Source organism: Phoca vitulina, unplaced genomic scaffold (genome assembly GCF_004348235.1).
Source record: "Phoca vitulina isolate PV1807 unplaced genomic scaffold, GSC_HSeal_1.0 scaffold100, whole genome shotgun sequence".
In the NCBI taxonomy this organism is placed as follows: domain Eukaryota; kingdom Metazoa; phylum Chordata; class Mammalia; order Carnivora; family Phocidae; genus Phoca; species Phoca vitulina.
This window is the reverse complement of record NW_022589803.1, coordinates 465,947-482,457: the sequence shown is the minus strand read 5'-3', so window position 1 is coordinate 482,457 and position 16,511 is coordinate 465,947. Positions and strand designations below refer to the sequence as shown.

The following is a 16,511-nucleotide window of genomic DNA, read 5'->3' as shown; positions in this document are numbered from 1 at the left end:
TGAGCCCTTTGATGGTGGCTTGGAGTCAAGAGGTATCAGCATAAACTCACGGTTTTTGATAGACAGATACAGAAATAACCCTTACCTGTGTGTATGTGCGCATGGGTTGGTACTCATGCAAAGCTTTCCTAACTCTACCCACGGAGGAATTAGAGGCAGTGACGCCTCAGTAGCAACGAGCATATCTAGCACCCAGATCTTGTTTCCTAAGTACTAGTCTCTAATAAAAACTAACCAGGGCTCCTTGGAGAACTTGATTCCAGAGCTGCTGCAGGAAAAAGAACAAGTCTGGATCACTTTGTGGTGCCCAAAAGTAAGAAAGTGCTTTTTTGGGGGGAGGGGTTTGCATTAAAAGAGCAAGGTTCAATTGTGAAAGAGCTCCAAATGGTTCCCAAGTTGGAATAATTTGAGGAACAAAAAAAAAAATAACAGTAAGAAATTACAACCCAAAGAATAAATACCCATGAGTCTATACTAATACAAATATATGTTAAAAAAAATAAAACAGTAAGTATAATGATGTGAGTAATTCCATATAGAAAGAATGAGAAAACAGAAAATCACTGGTATGGAATACCACAGTAATAATTCCTGCAGGCAAAATTACACAAATGGATGCTAAAATCAGTGAGAGAAATTTATTACTAGCAGACAACCATCCTAACCAAGTGATCACGGCCAACGTGGCTAGTAATAATATGTACTGACCTCATTTGCCCCTGATATGATACCTGAGAAGGGCCCTCACCTCTGTCAGCGCTGCTTTGCCGACAGTGCATAACCTCAACCCAATCAGGAGAAAATACCACACAAGCCCATACTGAGAGAGATTCTAAAAAAGTAATTGGCCAGTATTCTTCAAAAGTGTCAAGGTCACGAAGACAGAGAAAGACTGATGAACTGGTGGAGGCTTTAGGAGGTAAGACAACTAAATGCAAAGTGGGGCCCGGGATTTGATTCTGGAATTAAAAAAGGACATCAGTGGAAAAACTGGTGAAATCCAAACATCTGTAGTTTAGCTAATTGTATGTTAACAATATTGATTTCTTATTTTTGATAACTGCCCTATGGCTGTATAAGATGTTCATGTAAGGGAGGCTGAGAAAAGGTGTAAGAGAAAGCTCTAGTATTTTTCCAACTCTTCTATAAGGCTTACCTCAAGAGTTTAAAGACAGAGTACCTTAAATAAATATTGCAATTCATGCTCGAATCTACCAACTGCAACTTACCTTGAGAAGACCTTTTCAACGACCTGTATCCATGTACCTAGTTAGCAGATCTATCCTTTCCTGCTTATTAGGCCATAAATGTTAATTCACATCCTATCTACTAAGAGTCACTGAGGTGGCACAATCATGACCCTAAGCCAACAATACCAAAAAAGAGCATTTGATTAGTCCATTTATAATAAGATTTCTCTGCTCTGAAATATCTTCCCTCAACTGACATGTAAGCATGATGCTAAAATAGAATAAAAACCCCATCCCTATTATAATATACTTAACTGGAAAAAACACCAAATTCTCTAATTTAAGTGTAGAACAAGAGGCAGCACCTTTGAAAGTTTCAGTAATGAAATCATTGAAATTTTCTCAATGAAAATTATAGATTAATCTTTGATTTATGCCACGATAAAAGAAACAGTCAAGCAAGACAAGCATTTCAAGAGAGAGCCTGGAAATCCTACTTTCTTATCACAGTTTAGATAACCATGGTGGCTTTTTATAACCAAGAATCACTTGGTTGTTTTTAGTTTTATAAGTTATTTCTTTCTCTAGTGACTGTTTAAAATAAAAGATCACACTATCAACAAATTCTCAGATAAAAATTCACCTAAGTATGTTTCCTGCTCTCTCCTGTATTTGCCCTGCTTCAGCTAAGCCCCATGAAGGCATTATAACAGACTGAAGTGGAGAAGTAGACCACCATTAACACACACCAACCATACCCCCAATAGCCATATCGTTTGATACATTACCAGATAATAAAACGAGGAGAAGCAGGGAAAGGTTTCATTCAGCAGAGCCCCAAAGACATTTAACACATTTAGTCTGTGTCAATAACCTTGGCCCACGGATCTTCTACACCCCCACTCCGTACCCACAAAAGCCAAGGTAATAGGAAAAATTCTTTGCCCAATTTCCCCAATTTGTCCTTTCCTAAGAATTACTCGGGGTGCCTGTGAAAATGAAGTTTCCAAGCTCCCTTTCCTATAGAGTCCATGGCAGTAGACCTGAGGTGAGGCCCAGGATTCCCTATTTCACGAAATGACTCAGGTAAGTCTTATCAACAGGTAAATTCGAGAAATACTGTTGGTGCTGGCTTTGCCCAGTAAACCTTGCCCTGCTGTGAGCCGATCAAGAATCTGGAAGGTAGCTGTTCAAAGGGGAGAAGGCTCTGAGGGTCAGCTTCAGCATGGCCTCCAGAGTTCTGGAAAGCCCTGAGTCATTTCTCATTGGAGCATGGGGCATCTCCACTTTCCTCAGAGGCCAAGTGGGGCCTGGGGACTCAGTTTTCTCTGGTGTCCAAGGATGACTTCAAGGCTCTCCAGATGGGGTGGGTCACTCCCACAGGGCTGTCACAGGCCCAGTGTTATACATATTTTCAAAGGCTTTGGCATCCTGGCTCCTGGTTCCAACCGTACCTGGATCAAAAGGTTGACTTTATTGACAGAACGGGGGCAGATGCAACAAGCAGCTGAGTGGGAGTGCTCCTGAACCCTTGGCTTCCATCTTTGCCCTCGGTGCCGGCAGCTTTAAGATGCCCAAGACATAATGTGTAGTGATGCTTTCTCACAACCACCTGTCGGTAGCTAAGCAAAATCCTGCAGACCCTGGTGGCCTTGCAATGAACTAAAATCTTGTACTCAGACAATAAAAAGCCATCCTTCTCAGCCACTTGTGCTACTAAGAAGTTCACACGCTAATAGTAATAAAATCTAACAGCATTGACTGTGGACTAAAACCTGTGCTAAGCCCTTTACACGCTGTAACGTACCCTTCATTCACTCATCTCACAACTTATTATCAAGAGCCCAGTACGACAATAGGTGCTGAGATACCTCAGTGAACCAAACAGACAAAAATCCCTGAATTCACGGACCTCACAGTCTAGGGAGGTAGACAATAAAAGTTATAGACAAGTAAACTATGCAGTATGTCCGAAGGGTTAAGTACTTAGTTAAACTAAGTTTTTTAAAGGGGAGAGGGGTTCGGGAAGGGGCGTGTGGAGGAGCGTGCAGGTTGTAATTTTAAATATGGCACTCACCAGCTAAGGGGAGCCTAGAGCAAAGCCTTAAAGGAGGGCCCAAGTGAGCCGTGTGGACATGTGGCAGAGCGCTCTGGCAGAGGAAGAGCCAGCGCAAGGCTCCGAGGTCGGGAGTGTGCAGAGTGCCCAGGGAGCACAAGGAAGCCCATGTGGCTGGTCAGAGTGACCAAAAGAGATACATGGTGAGGCCAGAGAGGAAACCAAGGCCACGATGGGAGGGCCTAAAGGCCACTAAGAGAACTCTAGCTCTTCTTCTGAGAGAAATGCGGAGCTGAATAGAATGAAGTGTTCCAATTTATATTTTTCAGGATTACGCTGGCTGTAGGGTTAAGAATAGATTGTGAGGGGGGATTAGGAATCTTTTGTCAGAACCCAGGTGAGATGATGGTGGCTTGACCAAGGAGGTGGTGGTAGAGGGAAGAGCAATGCTCCACCTCTGGATGTAGAGACAATGGGAGTTTCCTAAAGAACGGAACAGTTCTGTTACTTTGTCTGGTGACAGATGGTAACTAGACTTATTGTGGTGATCATTTTGCAACATGTACAAAAACGTGAATCATTGTGTTGTATGCCTGAAACTCATATAATATTGTATGTCATTTATACTTCAATTAAAAAATTGATTTGGGGGCGCCTGGGTGGCTCAGTCGGTTAAGCATCCGACTCCTGATCTCAGCGCAAGTTCTGATCTCAGGGTTGTGAGTTCAAGCCCTGTGTTGGGCTCTACGCTGGGCATGGAGCCTACTTTAAAAAAAAAAAAAAAATTTATTTGATCGTGAAAAAAAAAAACCTAACAGTTTGCAGATATGGGGTCTAAGATAAAGAAGGGAGCTAAGGATGACTCCGAGGTTTCTGGAGGATAAAACTACCATTAACTGAAATGGAAAAGACAGATTACAGGTAAGACAAGTTTCGAAAATGTGGAAATCTTGTCCTGGACACACTCCATCTGAGATTATTCGACATCCAAATGGGAGTTGTCAAGTAGGCAACTGGGTATATTAGTCTAGAGTCTAGAGGAGAGAAACAGGCTGGAGATACCAGTTTGACACTAGCAGTTAAAGCCATGAGAAACAATACAGTGGCAGAGTAAGTAAGCAAGGGAGGCCCAGGAACTGAGCTCGGAGGTACGCCGCCGCTTGCAGGTCAGGAAGGGGTCAAGCACAGGGGATAGAGGAGCAGCCAGGGAGGAAGAAGACACAAGAGTGCGGCATTGTGGAAATCAAAATGAACATCCCAGAAGAGAGAGTGCTCAATGGCACCCTACACATACATAATCCTTAGTGGATCCACCTGGGAAGCAAGGGTGGGAACACAGTCAAAATGTAAAGAGAGACTTGACACCTTCCACTATTTTTACCCTTAACAAAAAGACCTTCTGAGGAGAGAAAAGACCTCAAGTCATAACTGATGAATGTACCAGAGCTAAGAAGTAGGGGTAGAAGGCAAGCCCTTGTGCAGGGACGGTAGCAGCAGCACCATCTTGTGCTCCATTATCCCTAAGTGTATGCACAAGCAGCTTACCTGAATATGAGGTATACCTGCGACTGGCAGGGAAAGGGCCAGTCCCACCGCCAAACTGGGCACCTCCTGCACAGGTGCTCCATGGAGCCCACAGAGCATCCTCTGGGTTGTTTGAGGGACTCATTCTCACAAGTCTGCTTATTTTTTAACCCACACCTGCTGAAACCTTGTAGTCACATGCATAAAGGCTAACTGCCACAACCGAGAGAATGTGCAGAGGAAAACTTGGGAGGCGATCGGCCTACATCAACTGAGAGGAGCCTGGGGCTCCTGAGGGCGTGCATCCCGGCTGAGCACATGCACATCTACCCCAAATGAAGCTTGACCTTTACAGCACCATGCACCAGTGCCACAAACCAATTTCCAGCGCACTTGAGCAGCATACAGGAAGAGGCAGCACAGGGTCAGAGAAGGAGCTCAGACCTCAAAAGGCAGGAGACGTGGGTTCTGGTGCTGGCTCTACCATAAAAGCTGTGTGAAAACGGCCGAGCCCCTTATAAGTGCACAAAAGAACGGACCTCATCTCAACCTCGTGTTTCAGAGTCTCGGTTTCCTCTTATGGACAATAATACAGAGCACAGAGGTTAAAAGAATGGGCTTTGGAGTCAGGCTGCCCAGGTCTACTGTTCATTGTTAACCAACTTTCTGAAACCTCATTTTTAGTATCTATTAAATGTGGGTAACACATTTACATACCCCATGAAGAACTATAAAAACAAAATGCCTAGTAATGGTGTGGACTCTCCATTGCCTATCATAATGCTACTAGCCTCCCTATCTAATGAAGACATATTATTAGTAAGCTTCTGATAAAGATGTATACCAGATCACCTGAAATAATGTCAAGAACAAAGAAAATCACAATTTCGTTAGCCAAAAAAGTCAGAAGAATCAAAAAATTAATAGCAGAAGTGAAGTACTGTGCCATATGAGACTTACCTTGAACAGGGATCTCCCCATAGTTTGGTCTCTTATCTGACAGTGCCGTCAGGGGTTTGGATGTAGAGATTGGTCCACTTATGGAATGTCTCTGAAATCATAACATAAACAGTGTCATAGTTAGCATAATTCTAGAGCTGGGACTCACAAATAAAGTCAACATTGCAGAAAGCAGTATTTAGTTATGAATCACCATCATTCTTTCCATATTGTTGTAGTAAGACTAAAACACACACACACACACACACACACACACATACTTATAGGCATATAATATGATCAATACACTATTTAAAAAATTTATACAGAAATATCCCCTGTGCCCATTACTCAGTTTTCCCCAATGGTAACATTTACAGCAAACTATCTCAACCAGTATACTGACATTGTTTTGTTTAAAGAGAATTCTTAACTATTACACACCAATTGGTGAAATACGGACGTGCTCCTACTACAAGAGCCCCAGTACAACCTGTCATCTTAATTCAGCACCACCACAATGGCTCTGCCCCTGGCTTCCTCATCTCCGGATGGATACATGCATCCCTCTGCGTGCAGCCACAAGTACCCGCCACAAATACCTCCTCTCAGTTCCTCAGCTTCATCTCCTGCCACCTCTGTGTAATGCTCAAACACCACCAAACTATTCATTTCCACACAGACCATGGTGTTTACCGTCACTGTCCTTTCTGTCGTGCTTATTTTCCCAGCTTTTCCCCCAGCCCTTTTTTATCTAGCGAACCTCTAACTACTCATTTCTTATTTCCCAGCAGAAAAGTGTGTGAGGTTCAGCCTCTTCACATTCTTACCAACACTTGAGACTGTCTTTCAGTTTTAGCCATCCTAAAGGGTACATAGTGGAAGCTTACTGTGAATTTAATTTTTACTTACCCAGTGACTAATGATGTTGAACATCTTTTCATGTGTTTACTGGCCATTTGTGTATCTTCTCTAAGGAAGGGACTTTTAAAATCTTTTGTCTACTATTTACTGGTTTGTCTTCAATCAAGAAGACGAAAATGTCTTCTTGGAATATGAGTGTTTTGACAGATAAATGTATTGTGATTAGGGCGCCTGGGTGGCTCAGATGGTTAAGCGTCTGCCTTCGGCTCAGGTCATGATCTCAGGGTCCTGGGATCGAGTTCCGCATCGGGCTCCCTGCTCCTTGGGAGCCTGCTTCTCCCTCTGCCTCTCTCTCTCATGAATAAATAAATAAAATGTTAAAAAAAAAGTATTGTGATTATATTCTCCTGAGTCTATAACTTATCTTTCATTTTCTTAATGTCTCTCAGAAGTTTCAAATTTTGATGTCCAATTTATCAGTTTTCTTTCATGGTTCCTTCTTTTTATGTCCTAAATAAGAAATCTTGGCCTTCTCGAAGGTCAGGATGATTTTCTCTAATGTTTTCATCTAGAAGTTTTGTAGTTTTAGCTTTCACATGTAGGTCTACAATCAATTTTAATTTTTATAAATGCCATGAGGTAACAGTTGTGGTTATTTTTTTTTCCACATAGATTCTAGCTGTTCCGGAATCCTTTGTTGGAAAGGCTACCCCTCTCCCATTTAATTATCTTGGCAGCTCTGCTGAAAATCAGCTGACCTATTTCTGGATTATCTAATCTACTGACGTAATGTCTACATTTAAACTTATGTCAGTAAGTGCAGCTGCTGATACTCTGGCTATCTGTGGGATGGGGAGTTTATCAGCTTAATGAAGATTTCAAATAAACAAACAAACTGTCAGTACCACAATGTCTTGATTACTCTAAGTGCTGAAATCAGGTAGGATAAGTCCTCCAAATTTGTTTCCTTTTTTTTTTTTTTTAATCTCCCAGATGCTTTGGATATTCAGGGTCCTTTGAATTTCCATATAAATTTAAAATTGTATTATCAATTTCTACAAAATAGCATGCAGGATTATCATTGGGATTGTGCTGAATCTACAGATCAATGTCAGGGAGAGCTGTAAGCTAATAACACTACTGAGTCTTCCAGTTCATGAATATATCTCTCCACTTATTACTTCTTCAATTTCTCTCAGCAGTATTTTATACTTTCTGCTCTACAGATCTTACACAACAGCATTTCATTAAATGTATTGCTAACTATTTCAATTTTCTTTTTCTTTTCTTTTTTTTTTTTTAAGATTTTATTTATTTATTTGACAGAGAGAGACACAGCAAGAGAGGGAACACAAGCAGGGGAAGTGGGAGAGGGAGAAGCAGGCTTCCCAGGAAGCCCAGCAAGGAGCCCAATGCGGGGCTCAATCCCAGGACCCTGGGATCATGACCTGAGCCGAAGGCAGACGCTTAACGATTGAGCCACCCAGGCGCCCCTAAGTATTTCAATTTTCAATGGTTCACTGGAGTGACTGGATCTAAGAGAGAGCAAGAGGAATCCTCAAGACAGAAGCTAATCTTTTTTATAATCTTACCTTGTGATGTCCCACCCCTTTTGCCATACTCTATTCATCAGAAATGAGTCGTGAAGTCCAGCCAACACTCAAGAGGAGCAAGATTCCACAAGAGCGTGACTTCTGGGAGGTGAGAGTCACTAAGAAGTATTTCAGAGGCTGAGTACCCCAGTTACTTATGGATCTCCTTGGCTTTTTTGAGGTTTATTTTTAAGGTCTTTCAGGGCAGGTCTAGCATAGTACGTACTCGAGAGCTGCAATGCAGTTCTACTTTAGGGTGTGGCCCTCAGGGGTCTCTAAGGAATGCTCCAAGTATTCCAGGATTTCTCCACGGTGACCAGTGGGAACTCATGATTCCCTGCCCTGTGTGAACTATGGGAAGTGTTCACCTGACAGCTCCCTGGTAACGTTCTTTCCTGGGAAACTGTTCTTACTCAGCCTTGTGGGGGTTCACCCTGTGCCTGTGCAGACTGGCATTCAGGCAAAGACTTACAGGGATGCCTTTGCAGAGGTCCTCCCTCTGTGTAGCTCCCTCCTCCCAGGTCCTCTGCCCTGCAAATTCCAGCACTCTCATTCTCCCTGGACACCGATCTGTGTCTCCTCAGACCCAGCTAGTTCCCCCTTCCTGGCTCCATCTGGCTTCATCCCCCCCTGCACCACCATCTGGAACCTCCCAACAGGAAAAGTGTGGGCCCAGAAGGACTTTAATTTAAGTACCACCGTCTCATACTGCCTGCCGTACATTTCTGAATATAATTTCTTCCTATAATTTGTCCAGCTTTCGAGTTGCTTGGGGTGGCAGAGTAATCCAGCCTGTCACTCCCTTGTAGCCAGAAGTAGAATTCCCACTCAGGGAGTTTTGAAAAACTAACAATCCCAATCTTAGGCCATATTCCCTAGAGATTCTCGTTCACTAGGATGAGGCCTGGGAATCTATGTGTTTAAAACCTCTCCACACGGTTTTTATGCACAATTAGATCTGAGAAGCATTGTGCTAACCAAGTACTAAAAAGCTACTGAATGTGACTTGTAATTATTAACTTTTATCAAGTTACAGAGATGAGATTTTTCACCTCCTATCTTTATAAAGATTTACAAAGTCATGCTTTGTATATTAAACTTCAATGCATATAAAAAGCATTAAATCTATAGTAGGATTGGAATTCCCTTGCCTTCCTTGTAAATTAAGAGCATTAACATCTTCTGTACACATGCAAATGCAGAGCCACTAATCTGCAACATGACAAATGCAGAAGGAGTGCACTTTTACCCTAAATTTCACACAGGAAAAAGTTAAAAAGTAAAACAAAACACCAACAGATTCACTTGTAAAATACATGGCCAATAGTTAACAAAGCACAAAAGTCTCCATTCAAAAATAAAACGCTCCCAAATCCTACTCTAGTTTTAGGGAAGAGCTATGGCTAAGGCTACCCTATATCAAAGGGTACCAGGTACTAGGTTTATGGCCATTTTTCCTTTGGCGACTCTCACTTACGTGGAAAAACTCCACCACAGCCACTCTTTCCAAAAGTGGCTGACCAACAAGGGCACAGCGAGAGGCCTCATGAGCACTACAGAGCAACAACCATCTCCCTTGCTTCTGGTCTACATTTCCACAGTGGCCAGGAAGAGCAACTTCAGAAACTTGTTTATAATGGATCAGCAATGCCCTTTGTGCTAGACTGCTAAAAAATGGCCCATAATGACCCTTCTGCAGAAACCCCCAACTCTGACTCTGGGCTAGCCTTATGACTTGGTTGGAGCTTGAGACACTGCACCATGAAGGAACCTGAGAGGAAAGACCACATGGAGAGAGTGGCCTGGCCATCCTTGCTGAGCCCAGGCCCCACCCCTCCCTGTGGCTAAGTGCAGCTGCAGGAATGAGCCCACACGAAGTCAGCCTAGGCAACACATAAATGTGAAAAATCATACAACTGCTCTTTTAAACAACCAAGCTTTGAAGTGATTTGTTAGGTAGCGGAGGCTGACACACAACAACTACATATTCTACTTAGAGAGATGGTCCCTGAAGCCACAGTGCCCAGGTTCAAATCCCAGCTCTACCATGTCTTCATTATATGACCCTCAGCAAGTTGCTTAACCTTTCTGGGCCTCAGTTTCCGCATGTGAAAACTAGAGGTAAGAATAGTACCTGATACCCAACAGGGCTGTTGTGACGATTAAATGAATTCACATTATAAAGTACGTGAAATAGTGTAGAACACATAGCAAGTGCTCAATACTTGTTAGCTATCACTATTACTTTCAGAAGAGTAACACAATGGACATTTTCATAATTTATCTCAATGAAGGATATTTACATTATTTTACAACCCTAACTACATTCCTCACGAGATAGTCATTTGCCGCCCTAACGTAAGTGTAAATGACTATTAGGAGGACACACTTTCAGAGGCTGAGGCCCCCACAGCCTCTAGGGTCACGGACACTTACCTGCATAGGCGAGACAGCTGCGGCAGGAGGAGTTTTCATAGGACTTGGACTCAAAGGCGTGCGAGGAATCGCGGCTGCAGTGGGGTTTGGTACTACAGAAACAAACAAACAAATACTGAATGCATCACGGTAGAGTGGAAGCTTTCATAGCTGGTGTCCCCTGAAAGATCCCCCAGACTATACCCAATGCTCTGGCTCCCTTGGAAGCTGTCCTGAGGCCTAACCTCCATGGAGCGCTCACAGTTGTGCCTAGCAGGTGGCGCTTCTCCTGCCACGAGGCGGACTGTCTGTTCCCTAGAGTAGTTGTGTTGATTCCCAACCTGGTTATGCCAGTCATTTCATTTTTGCCATTTCATTAACATAGGTAGTTAAAGAGCTCCATGAGCCAATGAAATTCAAGTTCAAAAAACCCAAGAGGAGTATTTCTGAAACTGCATCAGGTGAGAAGCCTGGCCCACAGTGGATGTGCATTCAATGAAGGAACACTGGAAAACAAAAACAAACAAAAAACAAAGGAACACTGGGCTCCCATTCATCTTTTCTCATCTCCTCCTGTGGAGTTCATCACTTCACTTAGCAAGTACTTTCTGGTTTGCATTTAATGCATGGATGTGTAATTATTTGCTCACATGTCAGTCTCCTTCTCTAGACTGAACTATTCAAAAGTCGGACCCATAATTTACTCACGTCCAGATACTTGGGCTTGACGCAGATTTTGGTAGAGGGTGCATAAAAATGGTTATTTGTTTGAAGCTAAATTAAAATCAAAATGGGCCACAAAGATAAAATCAGGCACATCACACAGTGAGAAAAGGTGAAGAAGTAGATCACTGTGGACCTTTTTATGCAACCAAGTACACATATTTAAATTGCTATTTTTAGATGCATTCTTTTACTGAGATAAAATTCACATAATAGGGGTACCTGGCTGGCTCAGTCAGTACAGCATGCTACTCTTGATCTCAGGGCTGTGAGTTCGAGCCCCATATTAGGTATGGAGTCTACTTAAAATAAAAAAAAAAATTTTTTTAATTCACATAATAGGGGCACTTGGGCAGCTCAGTGGTTAAGCGGCTGCCTTCGGCTCAGGTCATGATCCCAGGGTCCTGGGTTCGAGCCCACATTGGGCTCCCTACTTGATAGGCAGCCTGTTTCTCCCTCTCCACCACTTGTGCTCTCTTGCACACACTCTCTCTCAAGTAAATAAAATCACATAATAGAAAGTAAATAATTTCAGAATGTAGAGTTCAACGGTATTTAGTACATTCACAATACTGTGCAGTCATCATCACTTCTACCTAGTTCCAAAATATCCCAGTATCTCTTAAGCAATCACTCCCCATCTATCTCTTCCCCAGTCTTTGGCAACTGCCAAACTGCTTTCTGTCTCTATGGACTTACTAATCTCCGTATTTCATATAAATGGAATCTTATAATGCTCGGCCTTTTGTGTCTGGCTGCTTTCACTTAGCATGGTTTCTACATGGTAGTATATATTAGTACTTCATTCCTTCTATGGCTGAATAAAATTCCATCAGATGGACAGACCACATTCTGTTTATCCATTCATCAACTGATGGACAGCTGGGCTGTTTCCATGTTTTGGCTATTGTGAATAGTGCTACCATGAACACTCATGTACAAGTTATTTGAATACTTGTGCTAACTTCTTTTGCGTATATAATTAAGCAGTGGAACTACGGAGTCATTTAGATATATCTTATTGTAAAATATTGTTTTTTTTAAAAGATCAGTATAGAAGCAGATTTATCTTTTTGCATTAGAGCCCATTTCATCAATATTTTGAATAACTGCATGACTTTAGTACAGACATTCCATTATCATTTCATTTCAGAAGTACAGATTTTTGTCTTTCTTTTATCTTAGCCTGTCATATTTACCCAGAGGTAGCCAGTAACAATAGTTTCAAGTGCATCTTTCTTGTATTTTTAATGAAAAAATCTATGTACTTAAAAAAACAAAATGAGATCACACTATATAATACTGGTCTGCAACTTACTATAAAGGATTGCAGGTATATTTTAATACCAGTACTTCGAGATTTACCCCATCCTTATAAAAGAGTGCATAGTATTCTACTGTACTACTGGGTCATAACTGACTTAATCCTTTTAATGGGCACGTAAGCAATATCCAGGTTTTCCCTTTTTTTCAAACAATCCCACACTGAAAACTTTATGTGTACATCTGTATCTACATCTGTATCTTTAAAAACTTGTGCCAGTATTATGTATAAGAACTTCAGGGTCTATGAATATGGCATTTTAAATTGGAAAATATTGTCTTCCAAAATATCTGTACTAACACTGTGAGTATATAAGTGACTTTTGCTCTGATTTTAAGTCAAGAAAACTAATTTGTGTATAGTCACAGAATATAGATTATAGAAACTCTACTATTATTAGGGTGAATTAGAATAAAGCCTATCATGAAGTTTAAAGAATTTTTAGAAGAAAATGTAAGTTTCAGGACACATTACATTCAGTTGTTTTTTTGTTCTTTTTTTTTTCTTTTTAAGATTTTATTTGAGAGAGAGTGAGGGTGCATGTGGGGGGGGTGGGGCAGAGGGAGAGAGTCTTAAGCCGACTCTGCACTGAGGGCGGAGCCCAACCCGGGCCTTGATCTCACAACCCTGAGATCATGACCTGAGCCAAAACCAAGAGTTGGATGCTTAATTGACTGCGTGTCCCTCTATTTTGTGTTTTTAAGATTTAATTTTTTAAATTTTTTTTTTAAAGATTTTATTTGAGAGAACAAGTGAGAGAGATCACAGAGGGAGAGGGAGAAGCATACTCGCCGCTGAGTGGAGAGCCCGATGCGGGGCTCAATCCCAGGTCCTTGGGATCATGACCTGAGCAGAAGGCAGATGCTTAACCGACTGAGCCACCCAGGCTCTCCAAGATTTTATTTTTTAAGCCCCAACATGGGGCTCAGACTCACAACCCCAGAATCAAGAGTCACATGCTCTACCAATTGAGCCAGATGGGTGCCTCCATTTAATTTTTTTTTAAAAACTACATCCCTTTCCCTATCCCAGAGCTGAGGGGGTTAGAGAGATGAAAAGGAGCCAGTCATTTGAAGGTGGGAAGTGAGCTTCCAGGTACAGAAGAGCCTGTGTGATATGGAGCCTGGCCTGCTTGGGACCTGTAGTCCATTGTGGCAGGAATACAGAGGGCAGAGGAAGAGTGGTTCAACTGAGGTAAGAGGAAGGTAGGGTCAGATCATGCACGCATCTGGGGATCTGAACTTCACTAACTATGATAAAGCAATTAAAGGAGTTTAAGCAAGAAAAGATCTTTCTGTCATAAAATGAAATGGAGAGACTGATTAGGAGGTCACTGAAATTAGAAGCTGATGGTGGTTTGTACTAGCAGTTGATTGTGCACTAGAGATGGAGAGAAGTATGGGGCACCTGGGTTGCTTAGTGGGTTAAGCGTCTGCCTTCGGCTCGGGTCATGATCCCGGAGTCCCAGGATCGAGCCCTGCATCGGCTCCCTGCTTGGCGGGGAGTCTGCTTCTCCCTCTGCGTCTCACCCCACTCATGTTCTCTCTCTCTTTCTCTCAAATAAATAAGTAAAATCTTAAAAAAAGAGAGAGAGAGAGAGATGGAGAGAAGTAGACAGAGCAAAGATGTGCATGCTGGAGGCTAGATCCACATGGCCTGCTAATGGATTACATGTGGAAGTGAGAAAGAAGAAGGATTTAAGGAAGAAGGAGGAAAGTGAGAAAGAAGGATTTAAGGAAGAAGGAGGATTCCTGGATTTCTGGCTTGAGTAACTGGGTAGAATGGTGCTGCCACTTACACAGGGGAAAGTCTGAAGCTCAGGGGCAAGAGTGCAGTTTTGGACATAAAATGTCTAGGAGATATCTGAGTGTCAATGTCAAGGAGGCCTTTGGATTTACAGACCTACAGGAGTTCAGAGGAAGGGAAAGGGCTGAATTCATACATCTGGAGGTTTTTAGGCATAGAGAAGACACTCAGAGCCCCAGGACTATGTGAAGACACATTTCTGCGAGGGGAAAGCCACCAAGTCTGAGACCAAGATCTCTGAAGCTGAATAGATCCCAAGTCTCCTGCTAAAATTCACCTGATAGTAAGACTAACTCATTAATACTACATGAAATTTGATGAGGCTCAGATAGTTAAGATGGTAAAGAATATAAAACCAGACCAGAGAACAGATGGTAAGTGAATGACGACTGCCTGCCCTTGGCATAGGATATAAGAAATTACCTTGCGATGCACTGTCAAAGGACTTGATGAGGGTTTTCACCGTAGGGGTTGGCTCGGAGGAAGTTGAGGACCTTCTACTCAGTCCCATCCCTTGCCTTAAGGCTGCCAAGTCTCTCTCCACAGCATTCATGTAGTTGTACACCCGGCCTCGCTCCTCCTCTTGCCTGAAAACAATAGTGAAATCAGGCATTTTTACACACATACTAGCAAATACACATTTTTACCTCCCTACTGAAAAGCATTAAAAAGTATCACTTTTAAAAAAGACAGTATCAGTAGAGCTGAGTAAATTATCTAGTCTAATATTCTCATTTGTTTGATAAATTCCAGGAAATGATATTAAAATTTTTATATCAGGCTGTACTAAATAGGTTTAAAAGTAACCATCAGAATCCATTTTCATCTGAATAAGTGTAAGGTGAGGACATCAGTAATAAATTAGCAGTAAAATGGAAGTGGACTGGCCAAAAAGAACCTGACTCAGAACTGGGATCTTGAGGTTCTGTCCTGTTTTGAGGAGTCTGGGAATTCACCAGTACATATGGGTTATCTATACTGGCCCTATCTAATACGCCATGCACAGACATGAAAATACAAAAGAAATGAAATCAAAGTTCATATTCTTTAAAACAAACCCTCTGTAATCTCCAAATAGAATTTCTACACAGGAAACAAAAAAAAACAAAACAAAACCTAGGCCCTATTAGTAACATGAGTCTCTGAGATGCTCAGTGGATGGATCATGAGTCATCTAAAAAAATCAATTACATTTTATTTCTGGCTAGCTCTAATTCGCTGAGCTGACTAACACAGAAGTTTTCATCTGGAACGAGATTTCAGTTGCAGAGCTTGTACATGCCATATAACCATGAAATAAGTTTATAGGCAGACAGAAACTAAGCCAGTCCTTGGGAAAATTTGGTAGCTATTTGGCTCTTCTGATAGATTGTACCACAGGGTCTCATGCTCAGAAAATTTTTTTTTTTTTAAGATTTTATTTATTTATCTGAGAGAGAGAGAATGTGTGTGTGTACAAGCCGGGGAGAGAGGAAGAGGGAGAGGGAGAAGCAGACTCCCCGCTGAGCAGGGAACCCGATGTGGGGCTCAATCATGATCTGAGCCGAAGGCAGATGCTTAACCAACTGAGCCACCCAGGTGTCCCGTCATGCTCAGAAGTTTTAACAAAGAATCTGTAACAGTGATTATCAAACCTTTTGGTCTTGGAGCCCCTTTCCACTTTTTTTTTTTTTTTAAGATTCATTTATTTATTTGAGAGTGAGCAAGAGATAGAGCATGAGCAGGGGCAGAGGGAGAGGGAGAAGCAGACTCCCCGCTGAGCAGGGAGCCCAAAGCGGGGCTTGATCCCAGGACCTGGGACATGACCGGAGCTGAAGGCAGACGCTTAACCGACTAGGCCACCCAGACCCTCCCCTTTCCACTCTTAAAAATTACTGAAGATCCCAAAGAGCTTTTCTTTATGTGGCTTATATCTATTGACATCATAATGGAAATTTAAACTAAGACATATTTAAAATACTTAATTCATCTAAAAATAAAAATAAACCCAGGGCTTATCAATACAACATATTTTCATGAAAAACAACTATTTTCCAAAACCAAAAAAAGGAAGAAAAAGAAGAAGTAGGAGAAGGAGG

The 16,511-nt window shown here is 42.0% G+C and overlaps 1 protein-coding gene across 3 annotated transcripts in view; it reads right to left on the bottom strand.

Annotated features, from left to right (window-relative positions):
* The window catches only part of SPECC1L (sperm antigen with calponin homology and coiled-coil domains 1 like), a 126,993-nt gene that overhangs the window by 41,182 nt on the left and 69,300 nt on the right, over positions 1-16,511 (bottom strand). For all 3 annotated transcript variants that reach the window (XM_032397549.1, XM_032397550.1, XM_032397548.1), the window contains exons 8-10: positions 14,857-15,020; positions 10,602-10,693; positions 5,731-5,821 (exon numbers count right to left, since the gene is read on the bottom strand). In XM_032397549.1, the coding sequence (XP_032253440.1) occupies positions 5,731-5,821; positions 10,602-10,693; positions 14,857-15,020 (347 nt within the window). The remainder of the gene's footprint in view (positions 1-5,730; positions 5,822-10,601; positions 10,694-14,856; positions 15,021-16,511) is intronic.